General features: G+C 39.4%; 1 protein-coding gene across 2 annotated transcripts; it reads right to left on the reverse strand.

Annotated features, from left to right (window-relative positions):
* Positions 1–26,721, reverse strand: DHRS9 (dehydrogenase/reductase 9). Of its 2 annotated transcripts, XM_030916730.1 has the most exons (6): positions 26,457–26,650; positions 23,810–23,927; positions 14,448–14,817; positions 13,004–13,262; positions 4,249–4,412; positions 1–624 (listed from the first exon to the last, which is right to left on the reverse strand). In XM_030916730.1, the coding sequence occupies exons 3-6, from the start codon at positions 14,758–14,760 to the stop codon at positions 401–403; spliced, it is 960 nt and encodes a 319-aa protein (XP_030772590.1). In that variant the 5' UTR covers positions 14,761–14,817; positions 23,810–23,927; positions 26,457–26,650; the 3' UTR covers positions 1–400. The 2 variants fall into 2 exon arrangements, with proteins under 2 accessions (XP_030772590.1, XP_010352719.1); XM_010354417.1 differs by lacking the exon at positions 23,810–23,927 and having other exon boundaries at positions 26,457–26,721.
* Between the last annotated feature and the right edge of the window lie 362 nt (positions 26,722–27,083).

The raw sequence follows: 27,083 nt of genomic DNA on the forward strand, positions 1-27,083 counted from the left end.
AATGTTTGACTTATCTTTTAATATTTAGATAAGAGACGATACTTAACATTCACAAGTTACTCTAAATACTGGGGACTATAAGCACAGGGCAGGCCATGGTGAAGATCATTTGGAATGGGCAAGTCTTTCAATGTCCCTTACATCATACCAAGCAGGCAAAGCCTACATACAGGGCAGGACCTGCCTGTGTGATGTACCATTCCAGCCCCTCTTTTCAAAGAAAACTTGAGCAGGGACCCTAGGACACCACCAGCAATGGTGGGACTCCCTTTTGTAATCCAAATAAGCAGGATCTAAATGAGTCCAGGTAGGAGCAGGTAAAGAATGGGGTTGAAAAGGAGAAGTGCTCTTGAAATTGGCCAATCTCATAGCCTGGAGCAGGCACCTGTGGTTAGCTGAGTCACACTGCCTTGGGATTAGCCAGCTCTGCTTTCTGTTTCAACAATAAAAAGTCTTGCAAAACTGCTGGCATGTGAGACAGAGGTATCCAGAAAATTTTGGCATCTTTTCCAGCAGCATAATGAGTCTTAGGGAAGACACTTGTTAGAGCGTGGTCCATGCACTCTACCACCGGAGAGAGGTCCGTGTTCGCATAGGATTTATTGCCTTTCAGTTTGTCTAGACCTAAAAAGAGACAAAAGCACATTTACTCTTTGGAAGAAGGGGAAAGCAGAGTGGAAGTCTAGGGTGCAAAGGGGAGGATGGATACAAGGGGATTTTTTCTGACTTGCCCGTTATAACGGAGGCTCATTTTGAGGATTTACTATCTATTCCTCAGAAAAGGATACTACAGTGCTTTCTTTAGACCAGTGGCTCTCGAGATTGGGTGGGCAGCAGAATCTTCTAGAGAGCTCATTAAAACTCAGGTTTCTGGGTTCCACCTCCAGAGTTTCTGACTGAGGTATGAGGTGGGGCCCAAGAATGTGCATTTCTAACAAATTTCAAGATGATGCTGATGTTGCTGGTCCAGGGATCAAACTTTGAGAGCCAGTGCTTTAGAGCAATGAGCAAATGATACTTCATAAAGCCCATGAGGCCCCTAAGCCTAGAAAGTTGTATGTTTGATTTCTAATTTGTTTTAGGGGATTATGTATCTAGAGAAAATGTGGGTTGCACATGTGCTTGTGCATGTATGTGCATGCATGTGTGGATGTGAGTGCGCACTTGTATACCACAGGCTTCTGTAATCTGTAAATAAAGAGAGAATCATCCCAAATGTACCCACTCAGAAAGCTACAAGGATCCCAGTTCTCATGCAAATGAAATGTTTGAATAATGAATGAAGGTACCTTTACAGAGGCAGGTTTTTTACAAGGGATTAGTGGTGGTTTAGAACCCTAGTCTTTTGAATACATGGCGTTGGGAAAACAGTATATCTACATGCAGAAGAATGAAACTGGATCTTACACCATATAAAAAGAATCAACTCAAAATGGATTGAAGACTTAAACATAAGACCTGAAATTATAAAACTGCTAAAAGAGGACTGGCATAGTGGCTCACACCTGTAATTACAGCAGTTTTGGGGGCTGAGGTGGGAAGATCACTTGATCCCAGGGAGTTCAAGACTATCCTGGGCACCATAGTGAGACCTCATCTCTATTGAAAACAAACAAACAAAAACTACTAGAAGAAAACATAAAGGAAATACTTCTTGATATTGGTCTGGGCAATGATTTCTTTTGATATGACCCCAAAAGCACAAAACTAAACAAACGCAAAACTAGATAAGTGGGATTATATCCAACTAAAAAACTTCTGCACAGCAAAGGAAACAGTTCAAAGAGTGAAGAGACAACATATAGAATGTGAAAAAATATTTGCAAACTTTATATCTTATACACAGTTAATATTCAAAATATATAAGAAACTCAGATAACTCAACAGCAAGAAAAAAAATAGTCTGATTAAAAAATGGGAAAAGAATCTGAATAGACTTTTCTCAAAAGAAGATACAAATGGCCAACAGGTATATGAAAAAAATGTCTGTCATCACTAATCATCACGGAAATGCAAATTAAAACCACATGAGATATCACCTCACATTTGTTAGAATGGCTATTATCAAAAGACAAAAGGTAACAAGTATTGACAAGGGCATGGAGGAAAAGAACTCTTGTATACTGTTGTTGAGAATGTAAATTAGTATAGCCATTATGGAAAATGGCACAGAGATTTCCCCCTCAAATTCAAAGTAGAGCTATCGTACGATTCTCACATACTTTTAAAACATACCTGAGTTGTGTCTTCTCAAAGGAAAGTCTATGAAGTTAGATCTTTCTTTCAACTTCAGGTCCCACTGGCCACAAGTTGTTCAAAGAACCTAATAAGTCTTAGTGGCTATTTTAAACTCCTACTATCCCAACTCGGGAAATTAAGAAAAGATGACCTTACATTTGTGGTCTACTTTGAGACTGTGCCTTTGGCTCATCTCCAAGTCCTGACTTGAAAACTCTAATAAGGACAACCAGTCCGAAACTGAGCTCATTGGCTTTTGGTATTTCTGAGACAGAACACAAGAACCAGGAACCAAGCCAAAAATAATTGGAGATGGAAGTCAGTGATATATTTAAAGGCGTTTAAAAAGTATCGGTGTCAATATTAAACAGAGAAAGCGCTTTTAAATGAGGGGTTTTGTTTATGAAGTATTAAGTTCAGTCTTAGGTGGAACCTACATAGAACCTTCAGAGTCAGGAACTGAAAAGTAGAGCATTTGATGGCAGTGGTTCTAAACCTATAGTGACATGTCAGCACTAAGATGTTTTAAGACCAGACATTTCAGTTGACATATAGATAATGTGTGTACCTCTGTGTCTGTGTATGTGTGTGTCTGGGGTAGTGGTGGTTGGAGGAGTCAGTCATTTTAAAAACCTCTCCAGGGGGTTCTGACTTGGCTCTTGGTTCTGCCTTGAAAACTGTTGACCATGAACCTTGACACAGTTGACTGTCTTACCAAGTCCACTGATCAAGAGGCGTGGGCACAGTTTGGAGGAATAGAACTACACATACTTAGTGGAACCCTGCTCAACTCAAAGCAGGAGCTCAGTAAGTATTTGAGGAATATCAAGTAAACTTTAACTGACCCAACAAGTTTGTGGTGGAAGGGAAGGCCTGATTACAGGAGTGTGACCAAAGTCCTTAATGCCTTGTTCACATTATAGTGCCACCACCAATCATAAATGGCACGGTCAGGCTGCCTGGGTCCAAATCTAGCTCTTCCACTTACTGGTGGTACAAATTTGGTAAGTTACTTCTCTATGCCTCTATTTCTATAAAATGAAGATGATAGTAGAGTTTTTGGGGGGATTTTAAATGAGTGTCCATGTAAAGCACTTAGAATGGTGACAAGTACATAGTAAATATTTACTATTTGTTAGCCGTCATTATATCATCTTTTTTATTATTCTCCCATCACTGACTCAATCTCTGACTTATTCTCCCATCTCTGACTCAATCTCTTGACCAGGAAGGCTCCTGGTGTCTTCCATCTCCTCCTCCATGTGTTCCTGCTCCAGACAGTTTACACCCAAGTAATTATTTCCTGTCCTTTGGGTCTTATTCAAACCTGACCTGCCCCATTAGGGTTTCTTAACCAGCAATGCTCTTTTCCTGGTCTGAATTCCCTGGGGAATTAGAAACCACATCATCTAGCACCATTTCTGGGCTGTTAGATTACACTAAGAAGTAAAGGATCAATTTTATTGTGTGCTACATTGTTTCATTGTTTTACATTTTCACTTGGTTACTTCTTGTCAACTAGATTGTAAACTAGTTAAAGGTCAGAGGCTGAAACTTCTCTATCTTTTGTAACCACCATAAATCCTTAAAAAATGCCAAGTGTACAGCTGGTGCTTGACGAAAAGAGGAGGTATGGCAAAGGTGAAGACCGTGGGCTGGAGTCACCTGCCTGGGCTCAGGTCCAGGCATGACTAGGAGGTGTTGTGTAATCTTGGGCAGGACATTTCACTTTCCCAAGCCTCTACTCATTACTCTAATAGTTTTTGAGGAGTAAATGATATAATTCATAAGACACTTAGCGGATAGCTTGGCAGTTTGTAATTGCTCAGTAAATGTTTATAAACAGAAGCAAGAGATGACACTGAAATTAATAGGAGATCCCTGATCCATGGTTAAGATCCTTATTGGGGTATTACTCAGAACGTTGTTATTTCATTTGTATTTGAATCTCCTTCATGCTGTTCAGGGACAAAGAACTCCAGAGGACACTGGCACCACCCAGAAACTCACTTTTTTCAATGTAACCTTCTCCATATTGTTGTTTGATGTCTGGAGACAGCTGCTTCCAAATGGCGAGTTTTTTTTCAGTTGCCTGTACTGGATCTGCCAAGTTTGTTTTGAACAATCCTGGTTCAATACATGAGACGTGCACACCAAAAGCTTTCATGTCCCGTCTGTGAAAAGAACCCATGGAAGATGTTTACTCCAGGTTTGCTTAGAAAATATTTTCTATTTGAGTGACTATTTTCTCTTGAATTTTTTCATGGAATCACAGATTTGGGTACATTTGAAAGAAATATCTTATTCTCTCTCCCTTTCATTTTGCAAGTGAGGAAACTGAGGTTTAGAGTGGTGAAGTGAGGACTAGTTAACGGCAGGATAGGAAAGGGATCTGGGTAGACACCACCCCCAGTCTACTGTTGTTCTTCCTAGAGTGTTCTTCATGCTCTCATCATTGATTAGTGCACATTCAGGTTATGAACAGGTTTCTTATCAGTACTTAAACCACCTTATGGTGAAATGAACTAATGATAGCCTGGATGGACAAGTTCACCTCCATTCTAGCAACATAAGGAGACTGCAGCACAAATGAGGATGTGCTGAAGGACACAATACGATAATCCCTGATGTGACTAACCTGCTCCCTATTCTGTTGAGCTGTTGAGCATGCTTTTTTCTTTTTTTTCTTTCTTTCTTTCTTTTTTTTTTTTTATCATGCTGCAGCAGAAAACCGAAAGCCTACTCATTCCCTAGGCATCTAGGTTTTACAGGAATCATGGTGCGCCTTTCTTTAAAGCAAACCAATATACAGATGCTCCTCGACTTCAGATGGGGTCACATCCTGATAAACTCATTGTAAGTTGAAAATATCCTATGTCAAAAAATGCATTTAATATACCTAACCTGCCGAACATCATGGCTTAGCCTAGCCTACATTAAACATCCTCAGAACACTGACATTGGCCCACAGTGGGGCGAAATCATCTGGCCACACAGTGCCCTGCAGGATAGCAGTTCTTTACCCTATGATTGCAATGGCTGACTGGGAGCTGAGGTTCACTGCACTGCACAGCATCATGAGAGAGTACTGTACATATTGTTGCTGGTAAAAGATCAAAATTCCAAATTCTAAGAAAAGTTTATAATGCATGCATCTAAACTAAAGTTGAAAAGTCATGTTTAACATTTAAGTCAGGGACCACCTGTATGGCAAACCAGTATATGAATAATCATTTACTAAATTTGATTTATATTCCTACCAGGAATATATACTATAAGGAAGTATTTATTCATTTTATAGAACTCTTCAGCATAAAACTTTTTTAAAACTCTATTAGTGAATTTAAAATGTAATTTATTTTTTCTTAGGTTCTGCTTTTTAGCAATGTTACTATTGTAAAGTTTGAAACATATTTTCCTAAAAATGCAAGTTAGCTTGACCTTGAGAGATTCCGAAAGGTATGTGACTTGTACTAAAATTAAAAAAGATGATTTCCCAACTTACTTTTGTTGTATTCATCTGTTGCCTGATTTCCTCTAGATCGTGGAAGTAGCAGTGCCAAGAGGCTATTTGGGAAGACTTTTCTCCCCACCCACTCATAAAAATAACATACTAGGGACAAGTGGCTTTAAGCCCTCCAACCAAGCTTACCAGGTAAGTAAAAGCCATATTAAATCAGTATGCATACTGGGGAATACAGCTCTAAGGAGCCCCAACCCTCTCAGATGGACTGCGGCCCCTAAACCTTCCTATATATAGAAATTGTGGAGCTGCCACTGGATTGTGGAGTACCTACGTAACACCATTTAAAATACTAGATTCATGATTCACTTAAGAAAAATACTCTTTATTGATTACTTTTAGGCATGGCATAGCTGCATGGCAAAGCTCACAAACCCTTCAGTTGAAATCTTTTTTAAAAATGAGTAAATCTCTAAGTACATGTACTGAAATTTTATTATGATACTGCTGGTTGTAGAGTGGAACCAAAGGTCAACCAAAGAGACCAATGGAGGTTCTTTATGACCTTGCTACTCAAAGTGTGATCCCTGAACCGTGGGTAGCATCTGGAGCTTGTTAGAAATGCATGGTCTCAGGACCCTTCTCCAGATCTACTTTATCAAAATCTGCATTTTAAAAAGATCCCCAGGTGATTCAAATGCACATTAGTTTTTTGGAAGAATTGTTCCAATATTTTTGTGTTTATTTCCTAGGAGAATCAAACTTGGCAACCTGATCAAATGGTAAAATGAAGTTGCTCTATCTTTCTTAATTTCAGTGGAATAATTTTAACCTTTTATTAGTAAACTAAACCTCGGTCCATTGTATAGATCATAAACTCTAGCATATGCCTTCAACAAATAATAGTCGAATAAATAAATGGGTGAATCGAAGGAAAAACTATATCCAACTTTGTCTTCTCACTTGCCTACTGCAGCACCACTCAGCTGAATATCTTCCACTTGCTTCTCTAGTCCTTTCCTCCACCCTCTGTCTGCACCGTATCCTGGGAGTCTTACCTGCACTAAGTATTCTCTGGCTTCTGTTGAGTTCAGTTTATTGAAAGTGCCAGTGGGAGATCAGGAAAGAGGTGAGAGTGTCAGATTAGTTATCCTCCTGTGGTGTCAACACTGGTTATTTTTATCCCTTAACTGAAGACAACAGCCTCTGCGTCTCCAGGTTCTGGAAACTGCCCTGTCTCCTTGTCCCTTCAGTCCTCTGAAGGGAAATACCCCTGCTATCATTAGCCCATAGATTCTATCCTTTGAGATTTCAGTAGATACCTCACACATTTAGAAGTCCTTTAAACATACTCTGCCTTTTCCCCAGTTTTAATGTGCCACCATTTCCTGCCAGAATCTTGACTGAAAGAACCACTCGTACTTTAGGGCATTTGAACTGATGGTGATAAGTTCTGGTTCCAGGTAAGATGGATTAAGCACACTTCCCCCAGTCTCTCCCACGGAATGAATGAAGCTATAAAACTTGGACAGCATGCATGGAGCTATTTAAGAACTAATGGTTTTCTTTCTTTCTTTCTTTTTTTTTTTTTTATCTTTGAGATCTTTATTTCAGGTCTGGTGAATATATACCCAGAAGTGGTATTACTAGATCATATAGTAGTTCTGATATATATATAAATATTTTCAGAGACAGGGTATTGCTATGTTGCCCAGGCTGGCCTCAAATTCCTGGGCTCACATGATCTTCCCACCTCAGCCTCCTGAGTAGTTAGGACTACAGGTACACACCACCACAACCAAATTATTTTTAATTTTTTGTGGAACCACCATACTGTTTTCCATTGTGGCTGCATGATTTTATATTCACACCAACCGTATATAAGGGTTCCAGTTCTCCACGGTCTCACCATTTGTTACCTTTCACTTTTTTTTTTTTTAAATTGAGACAGAGTCTTGCTCTGTCGCCCAAGCTGCAGTAATGGTTTTCTACTGAAAGTTTAAATAGGATGGTACTGTTGTGTCTGCAACTGACAGTAAACCAATGAGAAGCCTATTCTGATCTAGCCTCTCTATATGATTCCCTAACTATTTGACAAACTGACCAGTTGAATATAAATTCGCTGCCACTCTAAGCATCATGTATTAAGGCAAAAAGTGAAAAGGAGTTAAACTTGGGTTCGAATCTCAGTTCTACCACTTACCAGCTGGATGACCTTTCACAAATGAATTAACCTCTGTTAGTTTTAGTGGCATCATCTATACACTGGGAATAACTTATAGTACTAAATAGGGTAGAGGTGGAGCAGGATGGCCACATAGAAGCCTTTACTGATCATCCTCCCCACAGAAACACCAAATTAAACAACTTTCACACAAAAAACCTTCAGAAAACCAAATCTCAGATGAGTGATCTAACTTTAACTTCATATCGCTGAAAGAGGCTCTGAAGAGGGTAGGAAAGACAGTCTTGAATTGTTGATGCTACTCCTCCTCCATAGACCAGCAGCAACTGTGAGGCTTGGAGACAGAATCTGAGTACTTGAGGTGGGAGGGAGAGCACAGTGATTGTGGGATTTGCATTGGAACTCAGTGCTGTCCTGTCACAGTGGAAAGCAATAGCAGGCAGAACTCAGCCAGCACCCATAGAGGGAGCATTCAGACCAGCCCTAGCCAGAGGAGGACTTTCCCATTTCAGTAGTTAGAACTCCAGTGCCAGCAAGCCTCAGCAGTGTGGGCTCATGTGCTCTGGGGTTCTAAATAAACTTGAAAGGCAGTCCAGGTCACAAGGATTGCAATTCCTGGGCAAGTCTTGGTGCTGTGCTGAGCTCAGAGACAGTACACTTGGGGGGCAAGCAACCTAGTAAGATGCCAGCTTGGGCAGCCAGGAGGGTGCTTGTGCCACCCCTCCCCCAGCCCCAGACAGCATAGTCCACAGCTCTGGGAGAGACTCCTTCCCTCTGTTTGAGGAGAGGTAAGGGGAGAATAAAGAGGACTTTGTCTTGTGACTTGGATACCAGCTTAGCCACAGTAGGATAGGGCACCAGGTAGAGTCCTGAGGCCCCTATTCCAGGCCCTACCTCCTGGACAACACTTCTAGACTTGTCCTGAGCCACAAGGAAACCCTCTGCCTTGAAGGGAAGAAACTAGTCCTAGCAAAATTCATTACCTGCTGACTAAAGAGCCCTTGGGCCCTGAAAAATCAGGAGCAATACCCAAGGTACTCACCATGGGCTCTGGGTGAGACTCAGAGACATGCTGGCCTCAGGTGTGACCTAGGACATTCCCAGCTGTGATTGCTATAGGGGGAGACTCCTTGTGCTTCAGAAAAGGAGAGGGAAGAGTAAAGGAGACGTTGTCTTGCAGCTTAGGTGCCAGCTTGGTTTGACCACAATGGGGTAGAGCACCAAGTGGGTACTTAGCGTCTCCAATTCCAGGCCTTGGGTCTTAGATGGCATTCTCGACCTATCCTGGGCCAGAGGGGAGCCCAGTGCCCTGAAATCAGAGTCTCAAGCCTAACAACATTCACCACAAGCTGATTGAAGAGCCCTTGGGCTTTGAGTAAACATTGGTCATAGCCAGGCAGTACTTGCTGCAGGCCTGAGATTGTGGTAGCTATGGTGAGAGATTCCTCTGCTTGTGAAAAGGGGAGGGAAAAGTGGGAAGGACTTTGTATTGTGGTTTGGATGCTGGCTCAACCACAGTAGAATAGAGTATAAGGTAGATTCCTAAAGTTTCTGACTCCAGTCCCTGGCTTCCAGGTGGCACCTCTGGACACCCCACCCAGGTGTAGGGAGACCTTGCCACCCTGAACGGAAGAACACAAGTCTTATTGGCTGGCTTCACCACCTGCTAATTGTAGAGCCTCAGGGCTTTGAGTACACACAGGCAGTAGCCAGGCAATTTTACAGAAGGCCTTGGGTCTGACTCAGTGCAGTCCCAATGATGGTGGTCAGGAGTGCTTGTGTCACTCTTCCACCAGCTCTAGGCAGCTCAGTATATAGAGAGAAGCTCCACTTGTTTGGGCGAACGTAAGGGAAGAGAACAAGAGTTTCTTCCTGGTAAACCAGATAATTCTTCTGGATCTTATCCAAGACCATCAAGGTGGTACCTCTATGAGCCTATAAGAGGCACAGTCTTACTGGGCTTGGGGTGCCTCCTAATGAAGATATGGCTGCAGGAACCAAAAAGTTAGATCACAATACCCAAGTCCCTTCAAATACCTGGGAAGACTTCCCCAGAAGGATGGGTACAAACAAGCCCAGACTGTGAAGACTGCAATAAATACCTAACTTTTCAATGCACAGACATTAAAAAAAAAAAAAAAAAAAAAAAATCCACAAGCATCAAGACCACTGAGAAAAACATGACCTCACCAAATGAACTAAATAAGATGCAAGAGACCAATCCTGGAGAGACAGAAACATGAGACCTTTCCGACAGAGAATCCAAAATAGCTCTTTTGAGGAAACTCAATGAAATTCAAGATAACACAAAGAAGGAATTCAGAATCCTATCAGAGAAATTTGACAAAGAGACTGAAATAATTAAAAAGAATCAAGCAGGAATCCCGGAGTTGAAAAATGCAATTCACGTAATCAAGAATGTGTCAGTCTTTTACCAGCAGAATTGATCAAGCAAAATAAAAAAATTAGTAAGCTTGAAGACACGCTATTTGAAAACACACAGTCAGAGGAGACAAAAGAAAAAGAAATAAAAAAGAATGAGGCATAACTACAGAATCTAAAAATAGCCTCGAAAGGGCAAATCTAAGAGTTATTGGCTTTATAGACAAGGTAGAGAGAGAGAGAGAGAGAGAGAGAGATGGGGTAGAAAGTTTATTCAACAGAGAACTTTCCAAACCTAGAGGAAGACATCAATATTCAAGCACAAAAACCTTATAGAACACTAAGCAGATTTAACCAAAGAAGACTACCTCAAGGCATTTATTAATCAAAGCTCCCAAAGGTCAATTATAAAGAAAGGATCTTAAAAGCAGCAAGATTTGTTCGGAGATTCCTCAAAAACAAATAACATACAATGGAGCTCCAACCCAATTTGGAAAGGAAGAAGTCAAATTATCCTTGTTTGCAGGTGATATCATCTTATCTTACTATCTTTGGAAAAACCTAAAGACTCCACACACCTAAAAACTATTAGAACAAATACATTCAGTAAAGTTGCAGGATACAAAATCAACATACAAAAATCAGTAGCCAACAGCAAACAATCCAAAAAAGATTTCTGTTGCCAACAGCAAACAATTTCTATATGCCAACGGCAAACAATCCAAAAAAGAAATTGAGGAAGTAATTCCATTTACAATAGCTAAAAATAAAATGCCTAGGAGTTAACTTAAATAAATGAGAGCTCTCTGCAATAAAAACTATAGAGGACACAAAAAATGGAAAGATATTCCATGTTCATGGATTGGAAGAATCAATATTATTAAAATGTGCATAATACCTAAAGCAATCTTCAGATTCAATGCAATTCTTATCAAAATACCAATGACATTCTTTACAGAAATAGAAAAAACAATCCTAAAATTTATATAGAAACACAAAAGACCCAGAGTAGACAAAGCCACCCTGGACAAAAACAACAAAACTGGAGGAATTACATTACATGACTTCAAATTTTCTATAAAGCTATAGCAAATAAAACAGCATGGTACTGGCATACAAATGGACACATACACCAATGGAACAGGACAGAGAACCCAGAAACAAATCCATACACCTACAGTGAATTCGTTTTTGACAAAGATGTCAAGAACATATATTGGGGAAAGGACAGTCTTTTCAATAAATGGTGCTGGGAAAACTGGATGTCCACATGCAGAAGAATGAAACTACACCCTTATCTCTTACCACATACAAAAATCATATCAAAATGGATTAAAGACTTAAATCTAAGACCTCAAACTATGAAACTACTAGAAGAAAACATTGGAGAAACTCTCCAGGATAATTAGCTGGGCAAAGACTTCTTGAGCAATATGCCACAAGCACAGGCAACTAAGGCAAAAATGAACAAATGGGATCACATCAATTTGAAAGGCTTCTGCACAGCAAAGGAAACAATCAAAAAAGTGAAAAGACAACCCATAGAATGGGAGAAAATATTTGAAAGTTACCCATCTGACAAGGAATTAAAAATCGGAATATGTAAGGAACTCAAACAACTCTATGGGGAAAAGTCTAATAATCCAACTTAAAATGGGCAAAAGATCTGAGTAGATATTTCTGAAAAGACATACAAGTGGAAAATAGGTATATGAAAGGTGCTCAACATCCTTGATCATCAGAAAAATGCATATCAAAAGTACAACGAAATATTATCTTACCCCAGTTAAAATGGCATATATACAAAAGACAGGTAATAACAAATGCTGGTGATGATGTGAGAAAAGGGAATGCTCATAACACTGCTGGTGGGAATGTAAATTAGTACAACCACTATGGAAAACAGTTTGGGAGTTCCTCAAAAAACTAAAAATTGAGCTACCATATGATCCAGCAATACCACTGCTGGGTATATACCCAAAAGAAAGGAAATAAATATATCAAAGTGATATCCACACTACCATGTTCGTTGTAGCACTGTTCACAACAGCCAAAATTTGGAAGCAACCTAAATGTCCATCAACAGAAAAATGAATAAGGAAAATGTGGTACATATATACAATGGAGTACTACTATTGAGCCATAAAAAAGATTGAGATCCTGTCATTTGCAACAACATGGATGGAACCGGAGGTCATTATGTTAAGTAAAATAAGCCAGGCACAGAAAAACAAAAGTTCACATGTTCTCACTTATTTGTGAGAGCTAAAAATTAAACCAAACTATAGAGACAGAAAGTAGAGAACTAGTTACTAGAGGCTTGAGAGGGTAGTAGGGGTGAGGGGCAATGGTTAGGGGGTACAGAAATATAGAAATATAGCTATCTAGAATGAATAAGATCTAGTATTTGATAGCACAACAGGGTGACTACAGTCAACAATTTATCATAGTTTTCTAAATAACTAAAAAAGTATAACTGGATTGGTTTGTAACACAAAGGATAAATGCTTGAGGTGATGGATACTTCACTTACCTTGATGTAATTACTATGCATTATATGCTTGTATCAAAATATCTCATATAACCATAAATACATATGCCTACTGTGTACCCACAAAAATTAGAGATAAATATGGTAGACTTTTTGAAAGGTACTAAATAGGATGTCTTGTACATAAGCATTCAGTAAATGTTTGCAGCTATTGTTTCCTAATAAGTCAATTAATTTGATTTACCTTAAGCTGTCATTGAAACCTTCCACTGCATATTTGGATGGAGTATAGCCCCCTCCAACGATTGCAAGGCGACCTCCAACACTGGAGACATTAATAACTCTCCCTTGAGCTTTCTTGACCAAGGGAAGCATATTTAGTGTCACACTGATGAGTCCAAACAGATTCACTTCAATAGGTTCTCTGTAGTCCTCTAGTGTCAGCCAGTCAGTGGGAGCCAGCACACCAGGAACACCAGCATTATTGATCAGACCCCAGAGACCTAGAACAGAGAGGGAAGAAAAAGAGGTGTGGTAAGATATTACTTAATTGCCACCTTTGATGAAAATACAGCCTCTGCTTTGCACAATGGTGCCATTTCCTCCTTGAAGTCATTTTCCTACTCTGAAATACTTCGTAGTTTTGGGAAGTGATAGCAGAGAGGGTGGGAGGCTAAATTGAAGTACTTGAAGTTCTCACTGTTACTCTGGTTCTGGTTCTGAATGTCAAATACTGAAACTCTATGAGTGAGTCTTTCTGCTTTTTAATCTCAGATGTGGAGTAAATTCATCTATTTTTCCTTCCTTGCTAGATGGTAAGGCCAGAGAATATTTATATAATGTTCTGTATGGACAAAGAGTGATATCAATCTATTTCACATTTATTTTTGTTTAAGAATTGAGTCATTCACTTGACTTGTTTAAAATGGGAAACATTTAGTATTGTTAAAGGTGTTGGAATTCAAGTGTTAAAAACTGAAGCCTTATCAAATCATTCTTTTGAGCTTCAGAGTCTCAGCCATATGATCAAGATATACTAGAAAAAAAAATCACAAACATTTGTTTTTTCTTTGTGAATCCCAACATCTTAATCCTTGAGAATGTTTCACTCTTCATTCAAAACCAATAAAATTTCTTCTAGTTCAGAATGCAGTCACCACAGCAGAATCTATTGCAGAATGAACAACCAATGGCTCACTACTCTACCTTAACTATGTAAGACACTCACACTCAAATTCTCAGGCCATTTTCAACCCTGCCCATTGAAAATGTGTGAGCTCTAGAATCATTTTGTAGTGAGAAGTGGGTCCCAGGTATCCAGATGGCAATTTGGGAATTGCCCCCATATTCTCCTGTACATTTTAGTCTAAATTCCTTTGCTGTATATGGGACGGGGGGAATAGTGCTTCACAGGAGAAGACCTTGGAAAGTCAATCTTTTCATCTCAGCCCCAAATTCACCCAATGAGACTTAGGCCCAAGGGTCTTCTGGGCTGTGTTTCTCATGCACACAGACAGCCTGTACTTGGAACTACTCAGAAGCTATCCTAAGATTAGAGAAGTACACAGCCGGTATTTAGGAGACATTTTCTCGAAAGGCCATTTAAAACTTGAGCACATTTTATTTAGCTTCAGTTACTTCCCTGTCCCCTACCCCTGACCCATCCTCCCCACTTCCATGTCTCTCACCTTTTTCCCCAACTTGGTTCTTCACCCACTGGGCAGTCCTCTTGACATTCTCTGGGTCAGTCACATCCAGAAGCACAGTACGAAGTCTCTCTGAGGTTTCTGCCTTTAAAGCGGTTGATCCTGATTCAGTCAGACAGGCAGCTATTACATGGAATCCCTTTTTATCAAAAGTTCTGGCTGCCAAGTTTCCAAAGCCCGAGTCACATCCGGTGATAAAAATGTACTTATCAGTGATGTCTGCAATCTTTAGTTTTCCTTTCCGAGTCCACAGAAAACCACAGAGGATTAGGAGGCCTAGCACCCAAAAGAGCATTTTCCCCCGTGTGTGATAGGTACACTCCTTTCTTGTATAATAAAAGAAGATGGTGTCCTGAGTGTTCAAAGTGAAAAAGAAAATTCAAATTAGAACCACCAAGGCGTTGTAACCCAGGACTGATGATATTTTAATGCATTTGTGTGGATAAACAGAAAAAGAAACAACAACTCTTATTTGGTTGGTTGTTGGGAAGATGGCCATTTAAATGATAAATTGCTCCTCTAAAATAATGCAAAAACTAACCCAGTAGTATTCAGAGAAATTAAATGGAAGAGAGGGAGGTGGGAGCCTTGGCAAAATCGACACAAGCCATTGAGTTGACATGGCCAACTGGAGCTGTGTGGAGTGATGGTATTAATCTCAGGAGTGAACTCGCCCATCAGGAAGACAGATTCTCACAGTAAAATCTTACCTCTTGCTAGTTCATGAAATTCCACTGCAGAATGGGCTAAAATCTATTAGAAACAGTAATTCAATTTTAATTGTTCTATCAGACTCCCAATTATCTTCAAACTGTCAGGAGAAGAAGAACATTTTGGTGTTGCCACTAAGAAGATATTCCCAACTTGGCTTCCATTTTCTTATTGTAAATGGGTTAATATAAATCTTCAACCCAACTCTGAGATTATTACACCCCAGTGCAGAGGAGTATTAAAGTGGGAGGCAACAAGTGAGTTCACCAAGAAAGAGCAAGATAAATGGGAAGTGATTGAGAGAGAAATGCTGGCCAATGCACCATGTTCCAAACCAGACTCCCACATCCCCAAATGTTGTCTTCCATGAACACCAGCCTCCTATGAGAAAAAAATCACATGGACAGAGGATAAAGTAAAGCAAACGTATGCTGTGAAACTGAAGCTTTGACCATACGTGCAGCAGAACTACTTGGAAAATTAATTTTGTCAGGGCTAGAGGTAGCCTAGGGCCTAAAATCAGGCAGGTAAAGGGCTTTCTTTCCCTTTTCCTCAGAAGCCTGCATCTGCGTTTCCCCTCCGTATATATCGCTCTTACCATGGGGTATTGGTGCCAGGGAAAAGCAAGCCATCCAGAAAGAGGAAGTGAACAAGAACCTGAGGGTTATGCCTGGGTACCAAGGCTGTATGGCCGGCTGCCTCAGATCTGAGTACCATGGGCCCAGCCCTCCGCACTCATAGCCGTGGGGCAGCCCAAGAGAATGAGATCATCAGCTCCCTCCCCACAGAGGAGCAGATCTGTATTGGCTCTCCTAGCCTGTGGAAGGGAGAGGGGCTGAAGAGAGCACCACATGTGGGAAAACCTTATTTTCTTCCTCTGGACCGAAAAAAGCTTCCTCCTGTGTCCACACAATATCTTTGCCTTCAATCTTGACCCACCCTTAGACTCAAGAGGGGCTTTAAATGCCTCACAGAGGACAATCAGTAGGCCCTGAGTTGAAGTTCAGAACTTGCAGATGCTTTTGGAATCATGGCTATTCCTGGACACTGAGTTCAAAAAGGAACTGAGAGGCCAAGCTAGTTTATAGACTTTGAACTTTATTTTCTTTCCCTCTTTCTTCCTTCCTTCCTTTTTCTTTCTCTCTCTCTCTTTCTTCCTTCTTTCTTTCTTTCTTTCTTTCTTTCTTTCTTTCTTTCTTTCTTTCTTTCTTTCTTTCTTTCTTTCTTTCTTTCTTTCTTTTCTTTCTTTCTCTCTTTCTTTCTCTCTTTCTCTCTTTCTTTCCCTTCCTTCCTTCCTTCCTTCCTTCCTTCCTTCCTTCCTTCCTTCCTTCCTTCCTTCCTTCCTTCCTTCCTTCCTTTTCCTTCTTTCCTTTCCTTCTTTCCTCCCTCCGCTCCCCTCCCCTCCCCTCCCCTCCTCTCCTCCCCTTTTTCCCTGTTTTTTTTTTTTTTTTTTTTTTATTTCACTCTTGTCACCCAGGCTGGAGTGCAGTGGCACAATCTCGGCTCACTGCAACCTCTGTCTCCCGGGTTCAAGTGATTTTCCTGCCTCAACCTCCCAAGTAGCTGGGATTACAAGCATCCACTGCCATGCCTGGCTAATTTTTCTACTTTTAGTAGCGACGGGGTTTCTCCACGTTGGCCAGGCTTGTCTCGAACTCCTGACCTCAGGTGATCCGCCTGCTTTGGCCTCCCAAAGTGCTGGGATTACAGGCGTGAGCCACGGCGCCCAGCCTAGACTTTATTTTCTTAATATTATTTCCTGATTTTTCCTTTGAATCTTTTTCAAACATCATATACTTTTTTCTGCTTGTAAAAGTAATTTATCCTCAAGAAAAAACAGAGAGAAAAAGAAGATAGTAATGATTATAACACTTAATTCAATATTTTAGTGCATTTTCCCCATTTTTTCTGTATATGTAAAATTTTCTTTCTATATCAAGAAATATAAACATGCACACAGAATTTTAAACACTACACACACACACTTTATTTTTACTGCTGTTTGAGAAACAGACTATTTCAGATTTTTTAAAAAATCAATGTAATGTCTTCTTCACTTCTCAAGAAAATTTTGGGCTCTGCTTTTATCTTTCTTCCCCCAGAAGATCTATAGCTAAAGAAAAAAAAAAGGGGGATAAAAGAATTATCTTTTCAGCTGGGCCTGGTGGCTCACACCTGTAATCCCAGCACTTTGGGAGGTGGAGGCAGGCAGATCACGAGGTCTGGAGTTTGAGACCAGTCTGGCCAACATAGTGAAACCCCATCTCTACCAAAAATACAAAAAATCAGCCAGTTGTGGTGGTGGGTGCCTGTAATCCCAGCTACTCGGGAGGCTAAGGGTAGAGAATCAGGCACGAGAATCGTGAACCCAGGAGGTAGTGGTTGCAGTGAGCCAAGATTGCGCCATTGCACTCCAGCCCTGGCAACGGTGCAAGACTCTGTCTCAAAAAAAAAAAAAAAAAAAAAATTGTCAATTGATAAAAATTAAGTCAGAGGAGTATTAAAATATGTTAAGTTTGGAGAACCTACTTGATTCTTGTGGTATAACTACAACTATTTCTAAAGTAGTCAAGTTTTTAGATTACCATGGCTTAATAATTTGGTATAGTTTTTCCAACTCTTTTCTGTGTAGGAGTTATAATTTGTTGCAAATCAGTGTCCATGTAGCAGGATTTCCCCTTCTCAAATACATTACAAATGTGTAGTTATGGGAAGGGAAGTGGTATAACTAACTCTTGCAAAATTACATAGTTAAACCTTTTAAGGAAATTTTATATTTATAAATTCAACTAGTATAGTGTTTTGCTCAAATCGCTTCAGTAAATAATCACCGAATGGCTAAATGTTTAATACATTTTCTGAATGGATTCTGTAGCTTTCATTGCAATCTAAACTCCCAGGGGAATTATTTGAAGAAGACAATATTTGTGGGGTTTTATGTTCTCTGGAGCAGGGAGTTGGAAGTTTTTGTGGTGTCATTTTTACCAGGGGTATGCATGAGGGAGTCACAGTAAAAGAATGTCATACATTAGTAAGGCACTCTGTGCTGTGCTTTCCCACACAGGTCTCGTTTTGTTCTCTCAACAGCGTTTTGAGTTAGAGAGGGCATATTATTTGCCTCAGAAACCGGCTCAAAGCAACAAAGTGATTTGCCAAGGTCACTGGGACTAGAGTGCTGTGCCCTTCCACTGTAGGAGATAGATGAGGGGCTCTGGGGACTGTAGCACTCCACTCTGGGCTGGGCTGAGAAGTGTCCAAGCTGACAAGCTGAGTTGATAAAGTCAACACTTCACACCTTGCCCATGCTTGCTGAGAGGAAGGGATAAAAGTCCACTGGCCAAAAGCAACATCCGACGTCTGAAATAGTTATGGCTACAGGGTCATCTCCCCTCATAGTCTCCTCTGTTATAGTATAATAACTGACACAAGGTCCCAGAGGGGAAAGTAGATGAGGGAATGGGGGAAGGGAAGCCACAAGGAGGGTATGTTCTCTTCCTGTGCATTAAACTGGGTTACCAGCCCCAAAGGGATTGAATTCAGTTGGATGGATGATTTGGGCATCTGTGAAAGCTTCTCAGGCAAAGAGGTGCCATTAGAGCTCTGAGAGAGTCTGTGGATAGAATTCAGGGGTTTCTCCATTTGGATGGTAAAAAGATCCCATCTTTTTTTTTTTTCTAAACTGTAACTGAAGTTTAACACAATCTTCAATTATGAAAGAAACAACAAGCCACAGTAGTATTTTATTGTCTTTGATTTTGTTACCTATAGAAATAACAAATATTTTCATGTTACATTGCATTTGTTGGAGTTATCTCAAAATATGATTAATGCTGATTACTACTTCAAAATTGTGGTGGTTATTGTTCCTGCCACCATGTTAATAGAATAAGCTTATAAATATTTGGGTGTATTTCAACACCATAGGTTTCTTTTGTAATACTATGTATTCCACTTCAAGTGTTAAAGAAGTATTCTCACTTCTGAGGTAGCTGTAGTAGTGACAGTCATGTCAATCCAAATTTCCTAGGACAAACTCCAAAAACTATGTACAATTCAAAGAGAAGAACAAATAGAATAACATAAAATCCATGTCTCCACCAGAACTAGAAAACAGACAACCCTAATATTTCCAATTATTTGATTGAGAAAATAAGCACAGCTGACATCTGAACAATATGGGTTGTTTGGATCCCATATTGGATCCAGACTGCCTGGATTCACATATGTGCTTATTTTCTTCAGCCTCTGCCACCCCTGAAACAACAAGAGCAACCTCTCTTCTTTTTCCCTCTTCAGCCTACTCAACACGAAGATGGTAAGGATGAAGACCATTGTGATGATCCACTTCCACTTAAAAAATAGTAAGAATATTTTATCTTCCTTATGCTTCTCTTAATAATATTTTCTTTTCTCTAGTTTATTATAAGAGTACAGTATATAATACATATACAAAATATGTGTTAATTGACTATGTTTTTGGTAAGGCTTCTGGTCAACAGTAGACTGTGACTTAAGTTTTGAGGGAGTCAAAAGTTATACATGAATTTTCAACTGAATGGGGCACTGGTGCCCCTAATCCCTGTGTTGTTTAAGGGTCAACTGTAACTAAGTTGTGGATGATGGAAGCCAGGCTTCACACTGTCAGAAAGAGGAGTAGCAAATATGAAAAGGGAGAAAACTGGAATGAACCCTGGGGAGTGGGATTATAGTTGGAAGAATCAGCATGAACTCCTGGTTTTAAATATGAGTGAGTAAATATAGAAATGGATAGGTAACTTTCTAGATCTACCTGATGAGCTAGAAATAATGACACTCCAATAGCAATGAACATACCAAGGGCTCAGATACCAATTTCTAAACATTGTGTTCATGTTCTTTGGAAAAGCTGACATCACGGCTGAGCTCGGACTGGGAATGTACAAAATAAGCCTGGAGAATCTTATGCTACAAGTAAGTAAGTGCTCAATGAATGCTGGAGATACATCACTAGTTCATAGGTGTCAGCTTGAAGGGGCTCCCACTGGCAAAGTATGAGACAATTTGAACATCAAAGCCAATAGTGATAATGGATAATAACTCATTGAATAAGATATGAATTCATGAATCCATTCTGCAGTAAATCAATCAATAAATAAGGGTAAAGGGAGAAGTTTTGCTTAGAATTAATATGCCATCTAATAAGTGTCAGAGGAATGATGGAATTGGAATTAGAATATCACCATTTGGCAACTGACATAGCAACAATGGTTTTAGGCAGGAATGATCAATGGATGCTAAAACTAGTAGGTCAAATTCGGATAACAGGCAGTAATTATAGAATCTCAATCTCCTTGTCATATGCTTTCAAATTAAAGAGAGAATAATGGTAATTTTATAGTGGAGAAATCGGACAGATACCACTTTAACCAAGTGATAAGGATTCACATCACTAGTTATGGAACAAACCAGCGTCCCATGCCCTCTGATATGGTGCACAGGGAGGGACACAACAGCTCTTCTGTGGAGCATCCAAAGCTAATTATGCATGGGGAAACATCTTCCAGTGCTACTAAATATATGGCTGTACTCTTCAAAAACATCAAAGTCATGACAGAAAAGAAAGACTAAGGACCATTTCAGATTGAAGGAGACCATCGAGATACAACAACCAAATGCAACATGTGATCCTGGATCAAAATTTTTTTTTTCTTTTTTCAGAAAGAACATTATTAGGCCAGCAAGTGAAATTTGAATAAGATCTTAAAATTTGATAAATAGTATTGAATTAATATTAATTTCCCAATTTTGATAATTATACTGTGATGATGTAGAACATGGCCTGCTTTTTAGGAAATACACACTGAAGTATTTAAAGAGTAAGGAGCATCATGTCTTCAACTTACTCTCAAACAGTTAAGAAAATAATAATGATATGTATATAAATAAACATGTTAAAACCATACATGCACCTGTGTATATAAAGAGGAATGAGAAGACAGATGTGGTAAAATGTTAATATTTGAGCGATCTGGGTTGTCCTAGTCTCTAAATTTTTCAATAATTCTGAAATTATTTCTGAATAAAAAAGTTAAAAATTTGGCAAAGGAGAGTAAAACTTTTTTTTTTTTTTTTCTGTGAAAAGGTTTTATTGGGCTGCTTTGGATGTCATGCACAAAATAAGTAAGAACCCCAGAATTCTGGAGTATAGTAACTTGTATACCACATTGCCTGTCATCTACGCTTTGGTAAACTCACCTCTACAACTACTAAAGAAGAACAAAAGCTCAAACCAAAGTAGTTGGATTCCCTCTTTAATCCTCATCCACTCTGCTTCCCCCTCAGTCTGCACCTTCTCTATGCAAACCCATTTTTCCCTGGTAACAAGCAAAGAGGAACTTTTTTGCTGTTAAGAATGAACTCACATTAAAATGTGTTGTCCTCATTAGGTACAGCTCTGGACTGAGGGTCATTCAGGCCTACAGTCTGAATCCTAGGGACTGCCAATGCTAACCTAGAGTTTTGCTAACACTCTCCTTACCCCAAGTATTATTGTCCAAAAATGCTGGTTCTTCTTCAGTCTCTAAGGTTCACATTCCTCTAGACCACTCGACTAAATCTATCACAAACACACACATATCTTTGACCTCTAGCAATATTTCAGCCAAGATGCCACCTCTGAGCAGTAACCTGGGTCAGAGCCATGGGAACGTGACCTATACACAAAGCTGACTGATAGGCAATTGGTTCATTGACCACTGAGAAATAAATGAGTAACAGCAACTAAAAGGCTAATAGGGCCACCTCAACCACACGATGCCAGCTGTGGTTACCTCTGCGTGGCCCCTTGGTCCCAACAATTCAGAAACTCCAGGAACTGACCTAGTTGTTTGCTTATCTGCTGTGTCTTCCAATTTCTTGCACAATAAATTGCTTAATAGCGTATAAATCTCTCGGCTCGAGGCAGGAGGCAGTAGTTAGGAGCCCAGACCTCAGAAGCAAGCAGGCAGAGGTTCCATCCCAGTTTCACTATTGTCAGAGGGCCCTTGGACACATTAACTTTTCTTAGCCTCCATTTTCCTACCTGTAAAATAGAAATACAACATCTACCTCGGAGAGTACTGGGTGAAGTAAAAAGACCTAATGTCTGCCATTACAGTAAAAACCTTGTTATCTTCATGGCAGGATGAATCGCTTTCACTTTATGAGGCAGTCTGCTCTATGTATTGCTCATATTTAGGCATTGGTTCCTCTACCTGAATACTTTTGATATTTTGGGCCAGATAATTATTTGTTGTGGGGTTAGTCCTGTGCATCGTAGCATGTTTAGCGGCATCCCTGGCCTCTACTCTCTAGTGAGCAGTAGCACCCCTCCCCAAGTTGTGACAACCAAAAATGTCTCCAGATAATGCAAATGTCCCCTGGGGACAAAATATCCCCCAGCTGAGAACCACTGTTCTAGAACTTCCTAGTTTTGGGAGTCCAGAACATCATAGCACTAGAACTACTTTTCTGGAAACTTAGTCATTGGCTCCTTGGTAGTGTCACATTGATGAGTTTCTTTTTTTAATGGCCTCAGTGGAAAAGTTGGGTTACTTATAAAAATTACTCATATCCTGCTGCTGCAAGCATTAATTTCTCTCTAAATATTTTAAAATGTCATTTTGTCATCAGGAGGATAGGAGGCTGATATGGTTTGGCTCTGTGTCTTCACCCAAATCTCTTTATCTAATCACCTTCCATCTGTTCCCTCTCTCAAGGTTTACCCCATGCTGTTGACCCCCAGCTCCTCTGGGGGTACCATTTGGTAAGTGGCCAACTGACACTACAGAATTCAAAATATCCTCCTAGCAAATCTATGGTTCTCAAGTTCCTGGTTGACCAAGTCAGGGAGGAATGATAATAATGCTATGGTTCATTGAGTGCCTAACATGTTGTAGGCCCTTTTCTAGGATCTATAAATATTTATCTTATTTATACCTTACAATAAAATTATCTCCACTGTATAGAGGAGGAAACACATCCAGAAACTCTGTTTAATTGACTCCAGCTACAGTTGTAGTGGCAATTTCAGGACTGATACCCAGACCATTGTGTTCTACCACTTCAGTCTGTATTCCCACTCAACTCTGGGCTATACGTACACCTCTCTACATTAGCAGTTCCTTGCATGATACTTGGCATTATGTTGATGTTTAGTAAGTGTTGTAGAGCAAAAAAGGAAAAGAGGAAGGAAAGAAAGAAGTCTCCACTCTAGCTCCAGAGTTCTAGTGATAATTGGATTAATCTTTGAGACCTCTGAATCACTGGCGCAAAAGGAAAATAGAAATTATAATAATATATAATATTCACACTTCCAATTTCAATAACATTACAAAGTTTTGGGAAGTGTTTATGTAATATTTGTCTCATGTAATTGTCAAGATATTTCTGGTGTAGAGTAGAGGTCATAACTATGGTCACTTGCCAGAGAGTGACCAGAACTAAAACTTCGATCTCTGAACTCTAAACTGTGTGAAAAGAGAAGGCAGAACTGCAAAGAGATGAACACATTATCAGTTGACAGCAGGCACAAGAACACTTTATCAAAAGTTCTCTACTATACCACACAGATTCAAAAGAAACCAAGAAAGGAGAACTGGTTTTGTCTTTCATACCCCATGCTCAATGCTTTATGGTAACTGCCTGTCAGCAGCCAAAGGAAAATATTGCAACTCGAGTGCTCTCCTTGATCACTTCTGCTTTTCTTAACCTTTTCTTTCTGAGTTTCTTTTCCTAGTAAAAAAGTTAAAAATAGGATTAATTTCACTTCTCTTATTCACCTTCCTCTGTTGCTTAAAAATAAATGACACAGTTAAAAAAAAAAAACAGAAAATATCTCAATATTATTGTAAAGTATACTTTTTATAAGCAATGTAGAGTTCTTTCTAGATAGTTCCACCCAGACCAGTTGATTTTATTTCCGCATAACTTCATGAAGTGTTTCCTTTTAGAAAGCTAGTCAACTACACTGTCAGGAGTTTGTAGAATCTTTATTTACTTCCAGTGTGTTGCAATTGTGGCCCAAGTTGAATCAACAACTATGTTGTTTACCAAAATACATCAAATAGAAAGCATTGAGCAATGATTTTCTAAAGTATTCTCTTTTTGGAGTTCTCTTGCATGACATTCTAAATACTGAAAGCCACTGAACATGCATGCCCCTTGTATATTTGAATATTGTAAACCTGGTTAACTTACACAACATTCCTTTTTCATTTTTTCTTTTTCATTGAAGTAAAAAAAAAAAAAACCTGGTTTTTGTTTTGCTTTGTTTTTTAAAAAACCCAAGTGGCTTTTAGAGATTTCTTCCACACTTAAAAAAATGAACCCTGGAACCTACTGACGTAAACTAAAAAATCATATTTCTGTGAAAAATGTGTTCAAATGGTCCACCCAGAAATCTGAAAAAACATTTTTTTAATAGAGCTAAGGGACCCTACGTTAAATGTGCTTGCGTTAAGCAACAATGCGTTTTTGAGATTCTGACTGAAATAATAATTATAATAATTATTATGCTGCTGATGATATAATTGAGTTGGTATTTACTGTCATGGGAGGGTAAGTTCCCTTACTCAATGGATGAAGAAGCTCCTCCTCTGGTTAGTTACAGTGCCCTTGATTCCTGCTTCCCTGAGGACGGGAGGTAAACCTTGGCAGTCAGACTGTGCTTTGGGTAGAGGGACAACGAGGCTTGGAGTTTGCGTGTACTTCCACTACTGGTTCACTCAGACAGCCTCCTCAGGACGTAGCTTCCCTCCCTCCTAGCAGAGGTGTACCAACTGCCTCATGTAGGGAATATCTGCTGGATTTACATTTTGCATTTTTAGTTCTAAGGATAAAAGCATCTCTGATTTTCTTTTGCCTTCCTTCAAAACTTTTAAACTATAATTCATCATCACATCCATAACTATTCATTAATTATCCCAAGCCCCTCCTAGATTTGTTATTTTGACAATGTTTCCTGACAGTATTAGCAGGTTAAGAATTATTGTTAAAGCTATGATTACTTTATTTATGGTCTCTGCATAAAAATTGCTAGCTGGGAAAGATTATATGTTGTGTACAATTATCATTTGTAGTCACAAGGCTTTAAGGAAAGCTTAGAGCATAGAACATATGTGTAGATTCCAAAAGTGTGTTTAAAACTTCAGCACATTTCAGCCACAGTGAACTTTCAGCAGAAGAAAAGGTCTGAGTTTTTAAACACTGTCCCTTAAGACAGTGACATTTGTTATAAGAGTTTTAATACCAGTTCCCATTTCATACCCTTGAAATGTATGAGTTAATGATTTTTTTGTGTGTACTTAAGCATTGAGATTTGTTCTAAAATCTGAGCACCCTCTTTGAATATTAAAAATAGAATAGATAAGTGGTATAACATTTAACTTTCATTTGATGCAGCGTGTAGCCAAGGACATTTTTAGAGCAGTTAATATATGCCGAGGGTACTAGGATAAATAGTACAGAAGCATAATCTGTGCCCTTGGTCTAATAGTGTAGCAGGACATTTCAGAGCCATTTGTACAACTCTAACTTGATTGTTTATTTTAAAATGTAATTATTGATGTACGCCTCCTAAACATCAAGTCATTGAGAAAGGAGCCGTATCATCATTTGAAAAACCAAACCATCGCATCATAAAATGGGGAGCAAATATCTGAAGCAGGCTTATTGCTGCCACCCCAGGATCCAGGGATCAAATATGAACTGTTGGGAATTTCCCTGCTTTTCATGACCTATAAGACATTTTCTCCCTCAGTTTAGTGTATATGTGTGTGTATTCATGCAAACTCACATCTGATAATATTGATAAAGCAGACAGACAAACAGATCAGACCTGCAGTTGACATGAATCTGTTGCTTCAATAAGAAACTCATCTAAGATTCCTGTGCTTTTTGGAGACTTCCCACTCCAGTTCCCAATTAATCATATATTCACAGAGGGTGTCAAGAAGGCCCAGAGAAAATAACAAAATATGAATTGAATTGGGACACCCTAGTGTTCCAATGTCCATAAAGGACATTCAAAGAGAGTCCTGGAGGAGTTTAAGGCAAGATCCCAGGTCACACTGAGGTCATTTCTATGGTGAGATGGACCCAGCTCCCATCACTGGGTTCTAACGCGTTACATTCAAAGAAGTAGTGACAGTTGACCACAGCTTGAAAGACTACTGATTGATTCTGCAAGAGTGAGGAAAATCAAACAAAGTTTAGATTGACGTGGTAAATAAAAGAGTAAATGACAAAACTGTCATCAGTTACCTTATTAAAGATGAAGTGGGACACAGAAACTGTTGGTGGACTTGCTCAGTTGACGGCAGCTTTCCTGCTGTGCACGGGGAAGGAAGAGTTGTGCCACCCTGGCCAGGCTGATCCTCTTGAGGTCGAGGTGCCTGAGTTTCCGTAGAGCTCCGAGTACTACATGTGTGAGGAATCCTCAGGTTCTCTCCTTGCTCTGTGAGTCACTTCCATTGTGACACAACGTGATGACTAAATCTCTCTTGAATAGCTCATAAAAGCCAAGAAGCTGTAGGTCACGTTTCAAAAGGAATCAGCTGTATTAATTTAGCCACTTTTAGAAGAGACTTTAAAATGATCAGTAATATTCATTCTATGATGAGTACAATCTCTTGATCAAATTCAGCAGCAGAAATAATGTAACAAAGAAATATTTTGTAAACTGCCAGGTGCATTGTTTTAATAATTTTCAAATTATGATTATTATTCATAATCTCCATTTTTTTTCCTTCCTGTTAGCATGCCTTTGCTTATTTAACACTCCTTCCCTCCTAAGAGAGTAAGTAGGAGAAATCAGTCTCTGAGATTTGTGTTACCACATTTTTTTAAGATTGGTGAGCAAGGAGATAAAAACAACATAATAAAATGAGG

This window comes from Rhinopithecus roxellana, chromosome 14 (assembly GCF_007565055.1).
Source record: "Rhinopithecus roxellana isolate Shanxi Qingling chromosome 14, ASM756505v1, whole genome shotgun sequence".
Taxonomy (NCBI): domain Eukaryota; kingdom Metazoa; phylum Chordata; class Mammalia; order Primates; family Cercopithecidae; genus Rhinopithecus; species Rhinopithecus roxellana.

Bases quoted from the DNA above. Each gene is read 5' to 3' on its own strand.
- DHRS9 (XM_010354417.1), bottom strand. From the start codon at position 14,760: ATGCTCTTTTGGGTGCTAGGCCTCCTAATCCTCTGTGGTTTTCTGTGG. The intron at 13,263-14,447 runs GTGAGAGACATG...TCTCTGTTCTAG, and splicing joins GAACCAAGTTGGGGAAAAAG to GTCTCTGGGGTCTGATCAAT. The intron at 4,413-13,003 runs GTAAATCAAATT...TTCTTTTCACAG, and splicing joins GGTTTCAATGACAGCTTAAG to ACGGGACATGAAAGCTTTTG.